The sequence below is a fragment of the Plecotus auritus genome (assembly GCF_963455305.1).
Source record: "Plecotus auritus genome assembly, chromosome: 1".
Classification (NCBI taxonomy): Eukaryota; Metazoa; Chordata; class Mammalia; order Chiroptera; family Vespertilionidae; genus Plecotus; species Plecotus auritus.
The window spans coordinates 100,296,816-100,317,416 of record NC_137770.1 but is presented as its reverse complement, the minus strand read 5'-3'; the positions used below and the strand labels follow the sequence as shown (position 1 = coordinate 100,317,416).

The following is a 20,601-nucleotide window of genomic DNA, read 5'->3' as shown; positions in this document are numbered from 1 at the left end:
ATAAGCCAGGTTCCTTCTTTTTGTTCTATTATCTCTGTTTTCGTTTGTTTGTTTTTAATTGATTAAGTCACCGAACCACTGGCATTTCAAGTTCTATCTGTATGGCTCTCTGCCCATACAATATTGTGGAGCTTTGAATGCAAATACCTAAAAATCTCATTTTAAAATACTGTTTGAAGAAGTTGAAACCTTTAACCAAAATGAATGCAACATTTGAGAAGCTATGAAGCATGACTGAAAAACAGAAGCATTCCATAAAGAATGGAGTTTGGGATTTGCACATATACTTTATTATATACATCAAGAATTATAGTTCAAGCTCCGGCAAATTATCATCAGAAAATCCCATTTAGGAGATTCCTTTGCCTGTGCAACCTGGCTTTCCAAGTACCATTTGACCCAAATGATTGCTAATATCACTTAACGATCAGGTAAATTGGTAGGATTATTGTATTGGGATTTGAGCTCTAGGTCGAAGTAGATTAGGTTTTCCCAAGATGGTGTTATGGTAGGAACATGACAATTACGGGAGGTGATTTAGATATATAAGAGTCAAATAAAATTCACATGCCTTAGATTTCATCAAACTCTCTGTGAGTAAAAGGTGTTATGTCTGCCCTTGGGCTTCCCCCTAAGGTCATACCCTAATAACTGTATTTTTAGGAGTATTTTATTTCCAGGAGGTATTGGGTTTTCTGTTTTAACTAACAATAAAGTGCTTAATTCTTAATTAGAACTAAACCCTCTTGAAACTGGTATTTTTAATGGTTCGCTTAGAGGAGATTATTTGTCTCATAAACTTAAAACAGAGCTATGTATTTGAAATAGGTCACAACTGAGCAGCTGCCTAGAACTTGAACTCCAGGTTGCTCATTGAGAAATTCCCTTCCTATGTGAGAACATGTTCATGTTTGAAACAAGGGCATCCGAGTCCATATTCACTTGAATCTTGTATGTGAGTAGTGTAATATTCTTATAAAGATTGATGGTGAGCTGAATCTGATGCTTTCCTTTTTTAAAGTTTTATTTTAAATTTTAAAATTATTTTAAAATGTAAATATGATTTAAAAATATAATAATGACTCCCTAGCCGGTTTGGCTCAGTGGATAGAGTATCAGCCTGCGGACTGAAGGGTCCCAGGTTCAATTCCAGTCAAGGGCATATGCCCCAGTTGTGGGCTCGATCCCCAGTAGGGGGCATACAGGAGGCAGCCTATCAATGATTCTCTCTCATCATTAATGTTTCTATCTATCTCTTCCAATAATTGAATGACTACTCAGTTACTCTAGATCTTGGGGAGTTTTCATTTGAGGTGTGTGTGTGTGTGTGTGTGTGCGCGCGCGCTCCATGCTTTTTTTGTTTTTAAATAAATCTATTGTTCAGATTATTACAGGTGTTCCTCTTATTTTTTCCCCCATAGCTCCCCTCCACCTGATTCCCCACCGCACCCGATGCCCTTACCCCCTGACACTGTCTTCATCCATAGGTGTAAGATTTTTGTCCAATCTCTTCCCGCACCCCTCACACTCCCTTCCCCCTGAGAATTGTCAGTCCACTCCCTTTCTATGTCCCTGATTCTATTATATTCATCAGTCCATTCTGTTAATCAGATTTTTTATTCACTTGATTTTTAGATTCACTTGTTGATAGATGTGTATTTGTTGTTCATAATTTTTATCTTTACCTTTTTCTTCTTCCTCTTCTTAAAGAATACCCTTCAGCATTTCATATAATCCTGGTTTGGTGGTGATGAACTCCTTTAGCTTTTTCTTATCTGTGAAGCTCTTTATCTGACCTTCAATTCTGAATGATAGCTTTGCTGGGTAGAATAATCTTGGTTGTAGGTTCTTGCTATTCATCACTTTGAATATTTCTTGCCACTCCCATCTGGCCTGCATAGTTTCTGTTGAGAAATCAGATGACAGTCGTATGGGTGCTCCCTTGTAGGTAACTAACTGTTTTTCTCTTGCTGCTTTCAAGATTCTCTCTTTGTCTTTTGCCCTTGGCATTTTAATTATGATGTGTCTTGGTGTGGTCCTCTTTGGATTCCTCTTGTTTGGGGTTCTGTGCGTTTCCTGGACTTGTAAGTCTACTTCTTTCACCAGGTAGGGAAAGTTTTCTGTCATTATTTCTTTTTCAATATTTTGCTCTCTCTCTTCTTCTGGCACCCCAATAATTCGGATGTTGGTACACTTAAAGTTGTCCCAGAGGCTCCTTACACTATCTTCATATTTTTGGATTCTTTTTTCTTTTTTGTTTTTTTGGTTGGGTGTTTTTTGTTTTCTCATATTTCAGATCTTTGGTTTGATTCTTGGGGTACGTTGATCTACAGTTGAGTTTCTGTATATTCTTTATTTTAGACAGTGTATGCTTAATTTCTGACTGGTCCTTTTCCATTTCTTTTGGCATTCTCATTAAGGTCCTTGAAGGTCTCACTAAGCTTCTCGGAGGTCTCATCAAGTTTCTCGGCAGTTTTTAGAAGATTCTTGAGTAACCTTATAAATGTGGTTTTGAACTCTATGTCCAGTAGTTTGCTTTCCTCCATTTCTTTCATTCATGACACGTTTCCTTGTCTCCGCATTTTGCTGCTTCCCTGTGTTGATGGAGTGGTTTTCTGTGGTAGGTGACCAATGGTTCAGCCTATCACCTGAGGTGGACACTCTTGGTGCACCCCTTTGTGGGCTGAGTGCAAAGTCTTGGTGTAGTTAAGCCTTGATTGCTGTTGGTACACTGGGAGGAATTGACCTCCAAGCCAATTGGCTGTGAGGACCCGCTGTGTCTATAATGGAAGAACTGCTGTGCTGGAGACACCCTTATGGGGCAGGACTTGCTTCAGTGGGGCTTTGGTGCTCACTGAGTCTGCCTCTTGAATGTGTCACTTATGGATGTGAGTAGTTGAAATCTGGTGTCATCTCACACTGACCACTAGATACACTAGCTTCTGGATCTCCAATGGGGTGCAGGTCAGCTACTGTCTGAGGCCACCCAGCAGGAGCTACAGTGAGAACTACAGTTTTCTCCTCTTTGCTTGGGGTTTGGAGGTTTTGGAGCTGTCCTACCAGAGCTGCAGTTTGTTTGGTTAAGCTGCGATAGGGCAGGCCATTTATATGCAAAAGCCGCTGAGTGGAGCTTGGGTGGGTTTGTAGATTGTGCGGGGTGGGGTCTCAGGGAGTCACTAGGCTAGGGCGTGGCAAAGAGCGATGGCTGCCAGTCAGCCGTCTCTGCGTCTCCGCGTTTCCAAGTCCCCGCGTCCTGCGCCCCAGCGCAGTAAACAATGATTGCTGCGCACACCTCTGCAAGAAAGCTACCCTCACTTTCCGACCTGATGGCAGACAGTCCAGCTTCTCCCCGTAGGGGTTTGGGTCTCCAGCGTCTCCCCAGAGACTGGAGTTCAGAGTAATCGGGAGCTTGTCTCCCTTCGGGTTGAAAAAGGCAGCACACCCAGTCTCCTGCCGCCAGCCCGATTCATGCGCCTCCGTACCTCAGCTTTTCAGCGCTTGTGCACGTCTCATTGCTCTTTTCTCTTTCCTTCTAGTTATAGAACTTCCACTCAGCCAGCTTTCCCATGGTTCTGGGTGATAGACTTTTTGTCTTTTAGTTGTAGTTTTGAAATTGTTGTGCGAGGCAGCAGTTTAGGTGTTTACCTATGCCACCATCTTGGTTCCGCACCATGCTTTCTTAAAATATTCAGGGACTAGAAGGGGTACATGGGCTGACAGGGCGACTTGTTAGCATTGAAAATAGGATTAATCAGTGAGATCAGTCTTTTAATCCTACCTTCTTTATCAGCATGTAATAAATGCTTTCATATAAAACCAAAGTGTTTAATTTTTCTTACCTTGTCATTGGCAATGTAGGGCTTATTGTATAATCATGGGCCATCAGAACAGGTTCAGTATACAGAACAAAACTGGCTGTGTCCTATACGGAGAATCATGGAGAATGTACTGACCTTCACGATAAAGTATTTTTCTTTTCTTTTTTGCCTTTTTCTGTTTGGAGGAAATAAGTGGCTTTTTAAAGAACATCATCTTTTGAGTTTTGTCGAAATAAATGAAATACATTTTCTCTTCTGAACCACAAAAGGAAAACAAGTAATTTAGGAAACAATGATATAGAATAGTAATGATTGGTGTGGAATCTTCCCCAAAGAGAACTGAAAACAAAAGTCACAACTTTTAAAAATTTTCAGGTTTTCAACTTTTAAAATCATTACATGTTGGCTGATGTGTACAGCAAAGTTTATAGTTCCTAAATTGGGCTTTTGTGTAGAGATAGATGATGATACAAGTAAAGTCTGATGTTTATAACATTAAATTTCTGATAACGTTACTTTTTTAAAATGAGAGTAAGTCTGTGTCACAGATAGCAGCCATCTATAAGTAATTCAGACATCCCTGATCTCATGAGTGGAGATCTGGGAACAACACAGCTCTCAAGAAGGATGGGTGGCTCAAAAAGTGAAATTCTATATTTGCCATTATTGAGGAAAGAAGATAATACACCTAAAGAAAATAATACACAAAAGAAGAAATAAGTTCATTCAAGTTGACAGCAGTTTTAAAAAGCTGTGGTACACTAGATAGCACTTTTCAGCACTATGCTTGGGGGCCATTTGAAACAGCAAAAGCACAAAAATGTGAGGAACGTCACAAAAACGATACTTGTTTAAGGTAGCTGAACAAGAGTGATGCTTTGACCTCAGCTGGGATCATGTGTGTTAGGCAAGTCAAAATTTTTGTTGCTCTGTACATGTACGTGTCCAGTGACCACAAAAGCACCGTAAGTACTGATTCTGGAATTACAAATAAATGTTAGCAATTCGGTAAGACCACAGATAATTAGGAGTGTCCCCATTTTGCAGATTAGGAATTGGTTAAGTAATTTGAAAATTATGCGTTGGAACTAAGTCTATAGTAATATTGCTCAAGCAAAGACTTCTCTGTTGGTACTTTTTAAAATTAACTTTATTAAGGTCTGAATTTCATACAGTAAAATGCATGCATCTTAAGTGTACAGTTCAATAAATTTTGACAAATAGGTATACCATGTAATCATTGCCATTAGCAAGATAGAAGATATTTCTATCACCCCAAAAGGTTGTTTGCTGCCTCTTGCCACTTCCCAGTCCACACTTTATGTCCCTGGCCATCACTGGTCTGTTATTATAATTTAGATCTGTCTTTTCTGGAGTTTCATATAAATTGAAATTATATCTGGCTTTTTCCACTTAGTATAGTATTTTTTTAATTGGTTTTAGAGAGAGGAATAGAAACAACAATGATGAAAAAGAATCATTCATCAACTGCCTCCTGCATGCCTCCTACTGGGGTCGAGCCTGCAACCTGGGCATGTGCCCTGACCGGGAATCAAACAGTGACTTGGTTCATAATGATGCTCAACCACTGAACCACACCAGCCAGACTAACATAGTATTTTTGAAGTACATCCATGTTCTTGAATGTATCAGCAGTTCGTTCTTGTTGAGTATTTCACTGTGGATATGCCCCCCAATGAATGTGTTCGGGTTGGATTGTTTCCACTATGGGGCAGGTATGAGTAAAGCTGCTGCCAGTGTTAGGTCTTTTTGTGGCTATGTGTTTTCATTTCTCAGGTAAATAGGAGTGGGATTTCTGAGTCGGATGCTAAGTGTATGTTTAGATTTGTAAGAAACTGGTAAACTATATTCCAAAGTAATTGTCCCATTTTACATACCCACTGGTAATGTATGAGAGTTCCATTTCTCCACATCCTCACTGGTATTTTATAGGTATTTTAATTTTAACCATCCTGATAGGTTCATGGTAATATGAAATTGTAGTTTAATTTGCATTATTAGAGTGTGAAAATTAGTGAGAACTTGTCTAAATATTTTTCACCCTGAAAGGTCCCAGGTTCGATTCCGGTCAAGGGCATGTACCTTGGTTGTGGACACATCCCCAGTAGGAGGTGTGCAGGAGGCAGCTGATCGATGTTTCTCTCTCATCGATGTTTCTAACTCTCTATCCCTCTCCCTTCCTCTCTGTAAAATATCAATAAAATATATTTTATAAATAAATAAATAAATAAATATTTTTCACCTGTTTTTTACACATTAAATAAGTGTTTTTGTCAGGCACTTCCCCTCCAACATTACCATTCCTATAGGAGGCTTTTTATCTGAGAAAGCTTTTTGAAAACTGCTTAAATATAAATTAATTATACAGTTTTTTTAATGGTAAAAAATTTGTTTAATAGGTAAAAGTAGGCATTATTGACCAAAAATGAATTTTGAAGTTTAAAAAATAAAAATGGAAAAAGTATAGCTAGATACCTAGATGTGCACAGATCAACTTGAAGAATACTCAAGACTGTTTCCTTTGGGAGACAGGGGAGGGACACTTCCTTTTCATCCTTTACATTCTTTAAACTTTGTATACATTCAAAATATTTTTCATTTAAAAAAATCAAAATAATGTGGAAAGTGGGCAAACCTTTAAAAAGGGTTAGAACAATCCTAGCTAGTTTGGCTCAGTGGATAGAGCGTCCGTGGGCCTGTGGACTGAAGGGTCCCAGGTTTGAGTCTAGTCAAGGGCACATTCACCAAGTTTCAGGCTTGATCCCCAGTAGGGGGCGTGCAGGAGGCAGCCAAAGAACATGATAAGATCGCAGAGTGTAGCAGAGTTACTCTGAATGAGATCCTCCATATTTAACCAATTTGCTTTGGGACAAATCCCTTAAGAACTTGCAAATTATGAAAACCTTACCAAAGAATTAGAACATAGTTGGTTGAAAATGAATTAGAAATTAACCCAACAAAATGAAACTGATAAAAACTATATAACAAGTTTTTTAAATTTTAAAAATCATGAGGCTCATGAAAATGACCACATCCCCAAAATCTAAAGGCACATGGTCCAATCAGTTGCAGTATCTTCCCTGGAGTACACATAAAAAAAAAAAAAAGTAGTGAATAAAAAATGAGTTTATCAGTCCATCCTTTGAAGGCTTTGTTTTCAGCCACTTAACCTGAAACCCCTAAAGAGCTAGGGGGTAGAATGTCCCAAAGACCACACTTTTGACAAGGCCAGTCTCTAAAAATACAGATTGCTCCATTACTAACTTCCTATTGAATGTGGCTGCCTGGATTCCAGGTCCTGTTACCTTTGGCATGCTTCCCCCTGCCCAGGAAATGACTCTGATTGGCTTTAATGAAGGAATTCTGGGTGGAATTTGAAAACCCTGAAGTATAATAGGGTCCTTGTTAAAGACAGGGGTAGAATGAGGTAATAGAATTCTTATTTCTGCCAGAAATAAGGGGGCCCACCCATTTGTGCCAGAGTTGTTTATCTAGAGCCAGCACTCCAAGTGTGGACATTAAAGAGGCAAGGACAGGCTGTTTTGTTCTTTTAAATTGGCCCCACACCCAGACCATTCTTGGTTTTTTACATCTGTGCTGCCTCCCTCCCCACTCCCGCCCCGTGTTTCTTCCTGTGGACAGGGCAGGCCTTTTGAGACACTGGATGTGGGGACTGGACTGAGAATGCTTTAGCCATCATCTGCCTGCTTGCTGGCCTTGCCAGAGAGCATGTGGATGTGTCAAAGCTACCTACAACAGACCAGATTGTGGCTCCTGTTTCCTGGCAGAGTGGGGGAGCAATGCTTTGCCTTGCCTCTATTGCCCAATGGGTGTGTGAAAACAGATACCCCCTCCTAAGTTGGGGTTACCAACCTACAGTGCTGACCATATATAAGGTGATTTGGAAAATGCATAATCGCTTCATTACCAGAATGTTTTTAAAGGTTTTAACAATCTTTAAAAATTACTTTAAAATACATGCATTTGTTGCAAAGTATCCTGATCTAATAAATAGCCCCACCTCTGGTGGAGTATTGTACCATAATGAGCAGCTTTTCTTCAAAGGAAAGTTGACCTATAGTGTATGGGAAGCTCGACCTCAAAAGCAGGCTGGACTAGCAGGCCATGGAGGAAGAGAGGGCCCAGGGGTGGGGACAGGGAGAGGTCAAGGGTGGATGCTTATTTTCCACCCAGGGTCTTCTTTATCCTCCCGAGGGCTGTGACTCTGCAGAGATTCCTATGTACATTATTCTACATTCTTAGTGTGGAATTTCTGTTAGTGTGGAATTCCTGAAGGGAGTGGAGAGCAAGGATAGAAGTAGGAGAGATGCTGAGGCTGGGGCAGGAAGACAGAGTGGTTGGGAGAGAAGGAAGGGACCACTGCTAGCACTGAATTGTGTCCTCCTCCCCCAAAGATTTGCTGAAGTCCTAACCTTTGGAACTTGTGAATGTGACCTTATTTGGAAATAGGGTCCTTGCAGATGTCATCAGATTAAGATGAGGTTAGTAGGATGGACTCTTATTTCAATATGACTGATAAGAAGAGGAGAAAGAAAGAAGGTGATGCGAAGACATGGGAGAAAAGAAAGCCATGTGACAATGGAGGGATGCTGCCATGAGCCAGGGAAGCCTGGGTTACCAGGAGCTGGAGGAGGCTAGGAAGGACCCTCTTCTAGAGCCTTGGGAGAGAGTATGGCTCTTTCAACACCTTGATTTCAGATTTTTAGCCTCCAGAACTGTGAGAGAATAAATGTGCATCATTTTAAGCCACCCAGTTTATGGTACTTTGATATGGCAGCCCTAACAAACTAATAAAGGCACTGTGAAGAAAACGCAGATGACACCAAAACTCAGTTCTGTTTTCTACTTTGGGTTACCACTGGCCTTGCTGTAACCTGGCTTCTGATGGGTGCAATTTAAAAAACCACAGTTGGACCTTAACACTTTTCAGAGAAGCACCTGGGCTCAGAGAATGGTTTTGCCAAAACAGTTGTTTTTCATGTGACTACTGAGACATGCTGAGGAAATAGTGAATAAAACTCCTGAGTTCAAGCTTTCAAACACCCAAGTCAGTGTGAGTAACTGTCACTCAGGGCTGGTAGGTTGACACCCCTCAGTTTGGGATTTGAGAAGATAATTCAGGCCTGGACAGAGTGGCTCAGTTGGTTGAGCGTTGTCCACCTAAGGGTTGCCGGTTCAATTCCCGGTCAGGGCACATGCTTGGGTCACAGGTTCAATCCTCGGTTGGGGCATGTACAGAAGACAGCCAATCAATATATCTCTCTCACGCCATTGTTTCTCTCTCCCTTCTCTCTAAGCATGAGGATTAAAAAAGAGAGAGATAATTTATTGTTGACTCAGCATTTTTATTTGTAAGCTGTAAGCAAACATGTAATCTTCTCTCTTTACTGTGATTCTTTTCATTGTTCTATGGAATGGGACTCTTACTTTGGGAATAATGGCTAAGCAAGGGGAAACTGTACATTTGGTGCTAGGCGGCCCCATAGGCATTTGCTCACCTCAGAATTCATCTGCAAAGAAGCGAAAGGCAGGGCATTTTAATCCATCAGAATGAAAGGCCTTATGTGTTTACCAGAGCAGGCCCCAAATTGAGACCCTTTGAAGGGGCCTGTTTGTGTGGGAGAGAGTTGCTTGACACCTGGGGTGGAACACCTGGGTGAGTATGTGCATTTCAAGCTCCATCTTCTAGGTTCATCAGGATGAGGTCAGATGTGGTGGCGATTATAGAGATATGATGGGTACAGGCCATCATAATGCCACTGGCGCCACTGCTCAATAGCCTCCCGGTTTCTCTCTTCTTGTTCTGGGAGGAGAGATGAAATCATGTTAGGGTAGAGAGGACTCTGACCTGAAGGCAGCCACCAAGCTCTCTTGGAGCTGTCAACCCAAACCTCCCACCCGCGGTGCCATGAACCAACACCTGTGTGCACTGCTGACAGACATCAAAGGTTAGAGCTGGAAGGGCCTGGGAAACACCGAATCCAAAGGTCTTATTTTACCAATCAGGCCCAGACAGGTGAAGGTCACAGGGGAGCCGAGACCAGGGTCTGGCACTCCAGTTCGGTGCTCCCTGCACAGCCAGCGAAGCGGGGAGAGCCTTATGCAGAAACTAGCTCAAAGTTATAATACCTAAGACACAAAATACAGAAGTAGCAAAATAGTAATAAAAATAGACTAAGCCATACCATTCCAAAAAAATCATTGTCAATTTGGAATAATGGGATTATGAGTAATTGTTATATCCATACTGTTCTGTGTTTTCTAAGCTTTAAAAATAATGTGTTTAGCCTGGTCAGTGTGACTAAGTGGTTGAATGTCAACCCAGGAGGTCACAGTTCAATTCCTGGTCAGGGCACATGCCTGGGTTGAGGCTCGATCCCCAGTGGGGAGGGGTCTGGCATACAGAAGCAGCCAATCAATGATTTTTTCTCATCATTGATGTTTCTATCCCTTCCTCTCTCCAAAATCAATAAAAACATTTTTTAAATGTGAGATATATGTTTACATGTATGTATGTATGTATGTATTATTCAGGGATGAAAAGGGTGACCTGATACGTGCTATAATATAAAGGAACCTTGAAACATGCTAAGTGAAATGTGCCAGACACAAAAAAGACAAATATTGTGTAAATCCACTTCTATGAAATAGCTAGAATAGGCAAATTCAGAGACGGAACATGAACTAGTGGTCACCAGGCTGTGCCAATGGCTGTGCATAATGGGTACAGAGTTTCTGTTTGAGGTAACTAAAGGGTTTTGGGAATAGTGACGGTTGTGCAACACTGTGAATGTACTAAATGCCACTGAATTATGCACTTAAAATTCGTTAAGGTTAAGGTGACAAATTTTATGTTATATATATTTTATCACAATTTTTTAAAAGTATTTTTGAAAAATGTTGGAGGATGGGAAGCCCTAACGAAAGAAGGCAACACCGAGGATCAGAAAGCCTGTGAACCTGACTTCAGTGCCCGTGCAGTGCCTCCTCGTGGCACTGGGCTCACAGCATGGCCTGCGGCTTCAGCGTGTGGAGAGTGCCCTTAGCACCTGGGAGAGCCAGGTGACCTCGACAGCAGGGCCTCGTCACCCATGGGTGTTCGGGCCGTGTGGCTGCTGGGAATGTTTCCTTCCTATGTGAGCCCTTGGCGCTAAAATTCCACTTAGGGACTTGGCCCCCAGAGACAGACTTGAGGCTACAGTCAGGCCCAGACTGGATGTTAGCTTTGGGTGTTAGCTGTCACTGTTCAGACCTTTCTCAGGCTGCATAGACCAGTCACTCTTTGCCAATCTTGAGAGCATGATTCCCCCCAGACCATGCCAGACTCTTCTTAGACCATTTTACTTAGACAAAGGGACGGGCCTCCCTGGTAAAGACCAGAGGCCCTGAGAGTGTGGCTTTCTTGTAGGGACCACGTGTGGCCAGGATCCTTTGTTATGCAGCCAACCTCAGATGGCCTGACCGGCTTTGGCTTTGAAGGTGGAAGCCCACTATGCCTTAGAAGTGGGAGCTCAGCACCGTTGGTCCTGGAGCTTCGGAGGCAGACCTGTTATTGTTGCCTGTGACGCTGGTGGTTTTGAGTAGAGTTGCAACCAGGAGCCATGGCAGAGCTGAGTGAGGTGCTAAACTTGGCCGCCCACATTCCCCAAACCAGGACCGGTGGCCTGGGTAGGTTGATAGAGAGGCCTTTGGGGTGGGGTTTCCAGGTCCTCAGGAAGGCCACTCTTACCCAGAAACCCCCCTCCAGACCACTGCCTACAATTCCTCCACTGGAAATCGGAGTCCTCCTCGTTCCCCAAGGGAATGCCTCAGCACTTGCTTTTATGAAGCAAGAACCTCGGGGAGAGGAGGAACATCTGACTGCTCTCTACTATTCTGAGAACCGGTGACTTTGTCAGATGAAGATAGCTAACTGAAACCAGAGTCCTGGTGGGGGCAGGGGCTGGGGGAGCTGTGGGCGTGGGGGCCTCAGGGAAGGGCTCGGAGCAGGCCTGGGTGCAGGTTTCCAGCAGCCTGGCCACTGCTCATGACTCAGTGCTCCCTGCAGAGGCAGGGGTCGGGGAGAAAAGTGAACTTGTACCCTCAGGCCAGCCGCGCCTGCTCCACCTGTTTGCCTCCTTCATGCTGCTCTGGGGTGACCCTCTCTGGGCCCCTTTGCTTTGCCCTCCTCACTCCATCCTCACAGCCAGTCCCTGCAGCGAATATCTCCAGACCTTACACAGTTGATTATCCTTCACTTACAACAACACGAGTTTGCTGGCTTGGTTCAGACCCTTTACCACCAATGCCACCTTGGATAGTCATGTATCCTGTCTCAGGATGAGGTTTGAAACTGTAAAATGGAGATTGCAAGACCTCAGAGGCTGGTGGTGAGGATTGGGCGGTTCAGCCCACTGCCTGACGGAGCAGGTGCTCAGCAATGACCGTGGCTGCACTGCCTTCCCGGAAGGCCTGTGCCCTGCCCTGCAATGTCTGCATCTTTGTGGCAAGCTCTGAGGTCCCTGATCTTAGTCCCCTCTGGCTTTGGTGGAGGACCCGTCATCCCCAAGGCACCTGACCTCTCATCCTAATTTCATCATGAAAGGAAAAACAGTGGATTTTCTATCCAGATGCCAAGGATTTGGACTTGAAACATTTAAAAAGGCACAAAATAAAATGCTGTTATTCATGCTATGAGGGAAAAAAAAAAACGCTGAAGGAATTTTGGAGGCCACATTCTCATTTTAAAATGCCTCTCCCCAAGCTGTCCACCAAGGTAAACAGAAGTGCTTGCCTCTGAGTTATGACGCCTCAGTTCTTCCCAGAAAAGTCTGGTTTGCCAGGATCCAAGCCTGACACCTGCTGCAGGCTCAGCCAGGTGCCGCCACAGGGCAAAGGGCTTGGCCTGCAGCCCCCGGGTATCTGGTGATCCTATCCTCTTCACTACCAGCTGCCCTAAGAGGGTGTTACCTCTCAAACCCACCAGTGCAAACAAGCCAGGAGATGACAACTTCAGAACAGAAACTGCTGACCTTCTCTAACAAAGGTGACCTAAACCGGGCCTATGTCTAAGCACACATGCAGCCCGGAGCTTGTTCAGGAGCACTGCAGTCTTGAAAAACCAAAAAAAGGAGCATGCACACACACGGGCCTGCTGGTCTGATCACTATTAAATGTACCAAAAGGCCCTAACCAGTTTGGCTCAGTGGGTAGAGCGTCAGCCTGCGGACTGAAGTGTCCCAGGTTCGATTCTGGTCAAGGGCAACTATCTTGGTTGCGGGCACATCCCCAGTAGGGGGTGTGCAGGAGGCAGCTGATAGATGTTTCTCTCTCATCGATGTTTCTAACTCTCTATCCTTCTCCCTGTAAAAAATCAATAAAATATATTTTAAAATAAAAATAAATGTACCAAAGGATTTTTATTTGAGGGTACTCAGTAGATCCAAGGTCAAATGCAACCCGGTGGAAGACTGTGTGGTTCAAAGACAGAGCCTCCCTTTTCCCTCACTCACACCCATTCCCAGCTGCCTCAGTGAGGCCTTGATGAAATTGGCATTTCCTTGGGGAAGCAGGAGCCCTATCTGCCCAAGGGTTGAGGGCAGAAATGAGAGGTGCTGATTGCCTAGTGAGACACTGAGGCAAAGGTGACAGCTTAGCCCTAACCGGTTTGGCTCAGTGAATAGAGCGTCGGCTTGTGGACTCAAGGGTCCCAGGTTTGATTCCGGTCAAGGGCATGTACCTTGGTTGCAGGCACATCCCCAATGGGGGGTGTGCAGGAGGCAGCTGATTGATGTTTCTCTCTCATCAATGTTTCTAATTCTCTCTCCCTCTCCCTTCCTCTCTGTAAAAAATCAATAAAATATATATATATTTTTAAAAAGGTGACAGCTTAGCAGGGAAGACACTAAAGTAGTGAGGTAAGGGCACAAGCAAACCACATAGAAGCATGCCGATGCCCAATGTTATGCATGTGTTGGAGCCTTCATGTCACCTGTGGATGTTGGTGTTGGAGGTGGGGAAGGGTAAAGGCAGGCACCAGTGACCTGGTGAGTTTTCCTGGTTTATCTCCACCCATCAGATAAGATGCTGATCATAGTGAATAAGTAAAGGGAGGCCTTGGTTTCCCAGGATGGGTAGTTCCTAAAGCCATTACATTGATGTGAGTCCAAGACACTTAAAACTGAGTTTGAAATCCTCCCAATCCAACTCTTCCAGTGCCAAGTTCACCAATACAGAGAACACAGGCCACCACAGTGATCCCCAAGCAGGAGAAAATGCAGTTAGCTCCACAGTGCCTGAGCCCGAGGGTACTATCCTTTTCAGTCCCTTCTTAAGTTCTATGTCCATTTATGACTTTCTCCCTTCTTTTCAAGACTCCCATAAACACCTCCGAAACCGGTTTGGCTCAGTGGATAGAGCATCGGCCTGCGGACTGAAAGGTCCCGGGTTCGATTCCGGTCAAGGGCATGTACCTTGGTTGCGGGCACATCCCCAGTGTGGGGTGTGCAGGAGGCAGCTGATCGATGTTTCTCTCTCATCGATGTTTCTAGCTCTCTATCCCTCTCCCTTCCTCTCTGTGAAATATCAATAAAATATATTTTAAAAAAAAAGACTCCCATAAACATGAAAGTAGAGCTTCCCTTTCTCCTCTAAAATGTAGGGAGAAGTAGAGACAACTTGTGGTTTTCCAGCAAAGCCCCACTTCCCTGGAGACACTGGCTGAAGAGCTCTTACCATCATTTTGCTCCTCCACAAAGTTCTCAAACTCGTTCCGTTGTTCCTCGTGATATTCTTTTCGTAGCTCATCAGCCCGCAGCTTCTGCCTGTTCTCCGCTGTGGAAGGGTAAGAGATGAGAGTTGCCCCCAAGAATAGGGATATCTGCACACATTTAGGGGAACACCCATTACTAATATTTTGCCTAAGAAATGTAATCTGGTTGGGAAGCACTTATTTGGGAGGGCTAAGGATGGGGGCTTCATTGAAATGGTGTACTCCTGACATAGACTTCAAACTTGAAGGACCTAGGAGGTCTTCCCATCCAGCTGCCTCTTTGTGCCAATGAGAAGACTGAGACTCCAAAAGATGAAGCAATTTAGTTTCAATCATAAAATTAGTGGTATATCCAGATATATTAGGCCACTTAAAAACTACAAGTCCAATGATCAGAAATTAATTATAGCCCAGTTGGTGTGGCTCAATGGTTGAGTGTCGACCTATGAACCAGAAGGTAACAGTTGGATTTCTGATCAGGGCACATGCCTGGGTTGCAGGCTCGATCCCCAGTAGGAGACATGCAAGAGGCAGCCAATCAGTGATTCTTTCTCATTTTAGACCTTTTTATCCCTCTCTCTCTCTCTCTCTCTCTCTCTCTCCCTTCCTCTCTCTGAAATAAAAAATATATATTTAAAAAAAGAAATTCTATATAATAAAGAGGTAATATGCAAATTGACCCTCACGCCATAACACATCACAAGATGGCAATGCGCACAGTGGAGACGGGGCAGTGGAGGTGGGGCCAGCAACTTCTGCCGGGGTTTCCGCAGCCCCGAGTGCGCGCCACAGGGGCAGAGCTTGGAGGCCACTCCATGCAGCCCAGAGGCAGGGCATCAGGGCAGCACTCCAGGACTGGGGCTGTCCCACAGTGCGCCGGCCACACGGGGTGGTACTCCAGGACTCGGGGCAGTCCCATGGTGCGGGGGGGGGGGGGGGCAGGGAAGGTGGAGAGGAGTCCTGGGTCTTGCACAATTTCGCGTGACAGGTCACTAGTGAATTATAAAAGGGAGTCATCCAACTTAAAGTTCATTTTACATTAATTAATAACTTCAAATTCATTCAACATCTTAGAGCACCTATCATGGTCAGAATGTATGATACACACTAGTGTTAAAGAGGCAAGTAAGAGAGATTCTGTCCCTCTACTAAGAGGCATTATAGCTGCTGATAGAAATGTAAGATGATCCCGATACTCATGCCCCTAGCTGTGCTAATTCCCTCCCCTTGTGTAGGGCTGGTCTAGTGATTCGCTGCTAATGAACAGAATATGGTAAAAGTTGTGGAATAGATTTTCCACATACTAGTAGTTTACAAACAGGACTGTGGCTTCTGTCTTGGGTTGATTGGCCTCTTTCTCTGTTTTGTTCCACTCAGAGAAGCCAGCTGCCATGCTATAAGCTGTCTTATGAAGAGGCCCACTCATGGCGAGACACTGGTGTCCCTGACCAATAGCAAGGACCTCCGGCTTGCCAACAACCAGGTAAATGAGCTTGAAAAGGAATCTTCTCACAGTCAGGCTTTGAGATAACTGCAGCCTGAGAAACCTGACCCAGAGGCTACCAGCTCATTAGCCCTAGATTTCTGACTCTAGAAAATGTGAAACAACAAATGTTTTAAGCTGCTAAATGTTGAGGTAATTTGTTCAAGCTGCTAGGTTGGGGATTGTTGGTTATATAGCAATATATAACTAGTACAGGATTTGGATGGTCAGTCAAACTTCCTGATGGAAACACTAATCGCAGGCATCCCTTATTTTGTAAGGCAATGCATTCCAGTAAGTTGGCTGTGAACCTTTTTATGAGGAATCCGAGTTCCACATTACAAAATTGGAAGTACACTTCTACGGTTGCAAGAAATACACCCAGTAAAAGCTGAAGACTGTCACTGAGAACACATGAAGATGGCGATCATTCCTTGGCAGTTGAACAATGAAGCTCACCAACACCACCTTGAGCCCAAAGGGAATCCCACCTGAATGACCACATCCCACCTTATTAGCAGGTGCAGCTGTTTCTCACCTGCTCTAATTTAGTCGAAAAATAAAACCTCTACGTTTTAGATCTAAAATAAATTAGATTCCAAGTTTATCCATTTCTGCCCTCAGATCTGCACATTGACCTCTTTGGTGCGAGAGCTGTGGAAATTAAATGTGGAATGATTTAAAGTGCTCTTGGTTTCAAGACATTTCTTTTGTCTGGGCTTCATCTGGAACATCCAAGGCAGCAGGAGGCTGTGTCTGGTGCAGGAGGAACTGCTGCCTCAGAACGCCCATCCCTCCCAGGAGGTGAGGTGTGATTCCCCTCACATCAAAGGGGGAGACTGAGGTGCTGTTGCCCCCACCAGCTTGGATGTGCAAGAGGAGATGGGGGTTTATGATGGAAGCAGGAAAGCCATCGCTGTTTGCCCCACCCCACAGTACAGGGGTGCTGGAGAAACAAGTAGTATTTCTTTGTGATGGTAAGACCGGAAACCATCTCAAACCCTTCTTGAAAGTAAGGAACTTACAAGAGTAAATACATTAATTAAGTACTAGTTATTTATATTAGGTTCATATTATTTAACTTAACTCAGATGAAAAATCAAGTTATTTGAATTGGTCTCAGTGCAGATTCCTTCGGTAAATCCCATATTTTCCCCACACTTGTGCCTTTACCTACATATTGCAGGAATCTTTACTTTGGCAGAAGGCATTGGTACTCCAGTCCATCCCCATGCCTCACCTCTTGCCCCACATCCACACATTTCTTAGGAGGCAATTCACTCAGAGAGGTGAAGTGATTTAATCAAGGCCACACAGCTGGTCAAGGCCGGGTTGGGACTGGGGCCTGAGCTCCAGGCACCCACACTCCACTACTGGACAGAACACACTGTGTATGGCAGAATCTTACAACCCACCACAAGCTCCGACGATGCTACAGGTACCAGAAAGCTGCTGGGGGTGGGAGTGGGGCTGGGGGTGTGGTGGGGGTGGGGTGAGAGGCAGGGCTTTGGACTCTAAGCAGGTGCTTAATGAGCCATGCCAATTCCTAGAGAAGCATTTTCCATCCCTATGTACGCCAGAAAAGCAACAATCTTCCCAAATGGCTTTTTTGGAGGTGCCACATTGGACATTTGACTTACAATAAATAAAAACTAATTCTTGGGACAAGATGCTATTTTTACACTGGGTGTTAGGTACATCTCTTCTCAAAAACCTGCATTTATCGGATTAGTTCCTCCTTTCACCCTAAAGTGACCTGCATCGTTACCCAGAAGCTTAGAGGTGTAAGATGCCTGTCCCCTGGTTCCAAATTCAAGTTTATCACTTGCCTTTTCCCCAACCCGAGACACAGTTGGGCACGGATCTCCTGTTCACCCACTGAAATTGACAAGGGGACAAGACATGAACTCAGGTGCACCCTAGGTATTCTCCCGGCTGCCCTGGGCTCCCCACGACCAACACCCTGAGCTTCTGTTTGAGGTGAGGAACCTCTGGCTTAGTCGTGTGCCTCATTGTTCTGCTCAGCTTCCAAGGATGGAAACTATTTGCCCTAAAATTCGCACCTGCTCCCCACTGGGAGTCTGCCAGAGGTTGCTTCTCTGATTTCTATCAAGAACTGCCCAATCTCCATCAGTCTTTTCAGTGTTTCTTGACATTTGCAAGCTTTTAAATCTCAACTTGTATGAGGCCTGGAAATTTTCCCAGTTTGGTTAATATTTATCCAGGTGTTTTTTTTTAAAAAAAGGAATTTTATCTCCCAGCATTTTCCACTCTCTTCTTCCCCATCATTTGAAAACACTCCTGTTATTTTTACGGAGCAAGTTACTTTGCTGAGCGACACAAAGAGTTTATTCAGACACACACACAAGCAATGAATCCGGCCCCGGCCTGGGAGACAGTCAGCACCCACAGCCCTTGGAAAAATCTGGTTCAAGGGCAGAAAATGCAAATGCCTTTGAGGGTCTACAGGTCATGGAAATGAGGGGCCCCGCTGGGCAGGGGCTCCTTCAGGCTGAATGGATACATGCCCCTGAGCTCAAAAGCCTCCCAAATGCATTGGAAATAAGAACTTAAAAAACAACAACACTGCTGGCTGAACACCACACTTTCAGGGGCTTGTAAATAAGGAAACTTGGGCCCCGGGAGAGGAAGTGGCCAAGGCCACTTAGTAGTAAAGCTGTCACCAAACCCACAATCCTGCCTTGGAGTACCATGTGCCCTCTCCCTGCCCGCAATGCTATTACTCTTGCATATAAGGGCTCACTTTTCAGTACCCCAAAAAGCACACACTGAGATATTGTGTCTGTCCCAACTAGAACATAGATTTTCCCTTGTATGTTTCTAACTTTCTGGAATCAGGATGTATCTCATCATCTCTTTGTTTCGTACCCTGACAACAGTCAGTCGAAACAGATGTGACCTGCAATCCAGGAGACGTGGGATTTCTAACTAAGAGCTGCAGGCCCTTTGATGCCCGTGGAGCTAGGTCCCCACAGTCCAGCTGACCGGGAGTGAGAAGGAACCAGAGGGGCCAGCAGAAGGCAGGTCGTCAGCATCCTTACCGTTGACCTCATCTCGGGATTTGGGGGACCGCTTGCCACGCTTCTTGAGGAAATTTGAGGCATCCGATTCCTGCATGAAAATCTTCTGTTCCCCACCTGGAACCCGAAGGAGGCCAGTCACAACCTGCACAGGCTCACCAGGGCAACCGCAGGGGCTGGCCAACCTGCCCTGCACCCCTGGGTGGCCCCGCACTCACCTTCCTGGGCCTCCTGTCCGGCCCCCTGCCCGGTGCCCACTGATGCGCCGGTCCCCTCCTGCAGCACTGTGGGCACGAGCATAGAGTGAGGGCGGCAGCACACCGAAGGGACCCTCACCCCCACCAGGCAAGGCCAGTCCTTCCCAGGACAGTGGTTGCCAGGCCCCCGGTGGGGGTCCTGGGTCTCACACACACACACAGCACAGCCATCTTACAGATAAGCACCCCGCCCCTTTCTCTCTGGGCCAGCCACCTGACAGCCTCACCTAACACCAGTCCATCCTGGAGCCTCCCCTTACTCACTGCACAGGAGCATAGCGGCCGAGAAACAGGCGACAAGGAGCAGCTGTCTCCAGGCCATCTTTGGAGAGGATGAGGCTCCGTCCGGGAACCACAGGGCAGGTGGAGAGGGTTCTGCAGACCGAGTCCTCTGGGTCCTCACTTCTGTGTCAGACAAGCCGGGAGAGAGGGAGGAGAGACTCAGGAGGCTGGGATGCCACTGAGGAGGGAGTGGGAGGGGTCTGGGTCATGGCTTCCATTGGCTGCTCCAGCCTGAGCACTGGAGATGTTTTTGGCACCTTGCAAACCTCACAGAAGCAGAGCCTGTCCTTGGGGCCTGGGCTGAGACAGTTTTGAAGTGACCTTTCCAAGATCTGCACCCAAGGAGTTGCTGTTGGAATGCCCAGCCTCAGAGTCGGGATTCCAGAGACCACGGGCAAGTTTAAAGAGCTCCTGGCATCTGCTGCAGAGGAGGTGGGGACAGCAGCCTGTGGCTGCAGCCCGTGGGAGGGACCAAGGGGGGGATCGAGGGGGACTTCCACTCAGAAGTCAAGCAAAGAGGGACCAGGAAGGCAGGAAGACCCCCCCATCAGAGTGACATTTGCATAGACAGGTGGACCATCCTGATGGTCATCAGAGTACTCCTCACCTTGACACTTTGTCCCCAGCTGATGCTTACTGTCAAGCAAAGCAGGGAGCTTCGGTCCCACAGCCCTTTCAAGACATTAAGGAAGACAGGCAGTCAGCCTTCCTCTTAGAGGGAGAGTCACCGCGTGGACAGAGCCCCCCTGGGCATACCTCTGTAGAAGGAGACAAAGGCAAAGCCCATGTAGGGGAGGAGATGGGCTCCAGAACTGGGGATGCCAGTGGAACCAGAGCTCTACGGGGTCATGGGAGCACAGTCCCTTTGGAGATGTCTTGACACTGTCATCTATTATGAATCATCCTCAAGTCTTCGTTACCAGCTAAA

General features: G+C 45.3%; 1 protein-coding gene across 1 annotated transcript; it reads right to left on the bottom strand.

Annotated features, from left to right (window-relative positions):
* Positions 1-9,184: 9,184 nt before the first annotated feature.
* UCMA (upper zone of growth plate and cartilage matrix associated) lies at positions 9,185-20,095 on the bottom strand. The gene is made up of 5 exons (XM_080642848.1): positions 19,656-20,095; positions 19,353-19,418; positions 19,156-19,251; positions 14,574-14,672; positions 9,185-9,663 (listed from the first exon to the last, which is right to left on the bottom strand). Exons 1-5 carry the CDS (start codon positions 19,711-19,713, stop codon positions 9,566-9,568), a joined length of 417 nt encoding a protein of 138 aa, XP_080498974.1. The 5' UTR covers positions 19,714-20,095; the 3' UTR covers positions 9,185-9,565.
* Positions 20,096-20,601: the final 506 nt, after the last annotated feature.

Coding starts and splice junctions, on each gene's coding strand:
- UCMA (XM_080642848.1), bottom strand. CDS start 19,713: ATGGCCTGGAGACAGCTGCTCCTTGTCGCCTGTTTCTCGGCCGCTATG. Junction 19,419..19,655: donor GGCCGCTATGCTCCTGTGCA/GTGAGTAAGGGG, acceptor TCGTGCCCACAG/TGCTGCAGGAGGGGACCGGC. Junction 14,673..19,155: donor ATCCCGAGATGAGGTCAACG/GTAAGGATGCTG, acceptor ACCCTTCCACAG/CGGAGAACAGGCAGAAGCTG.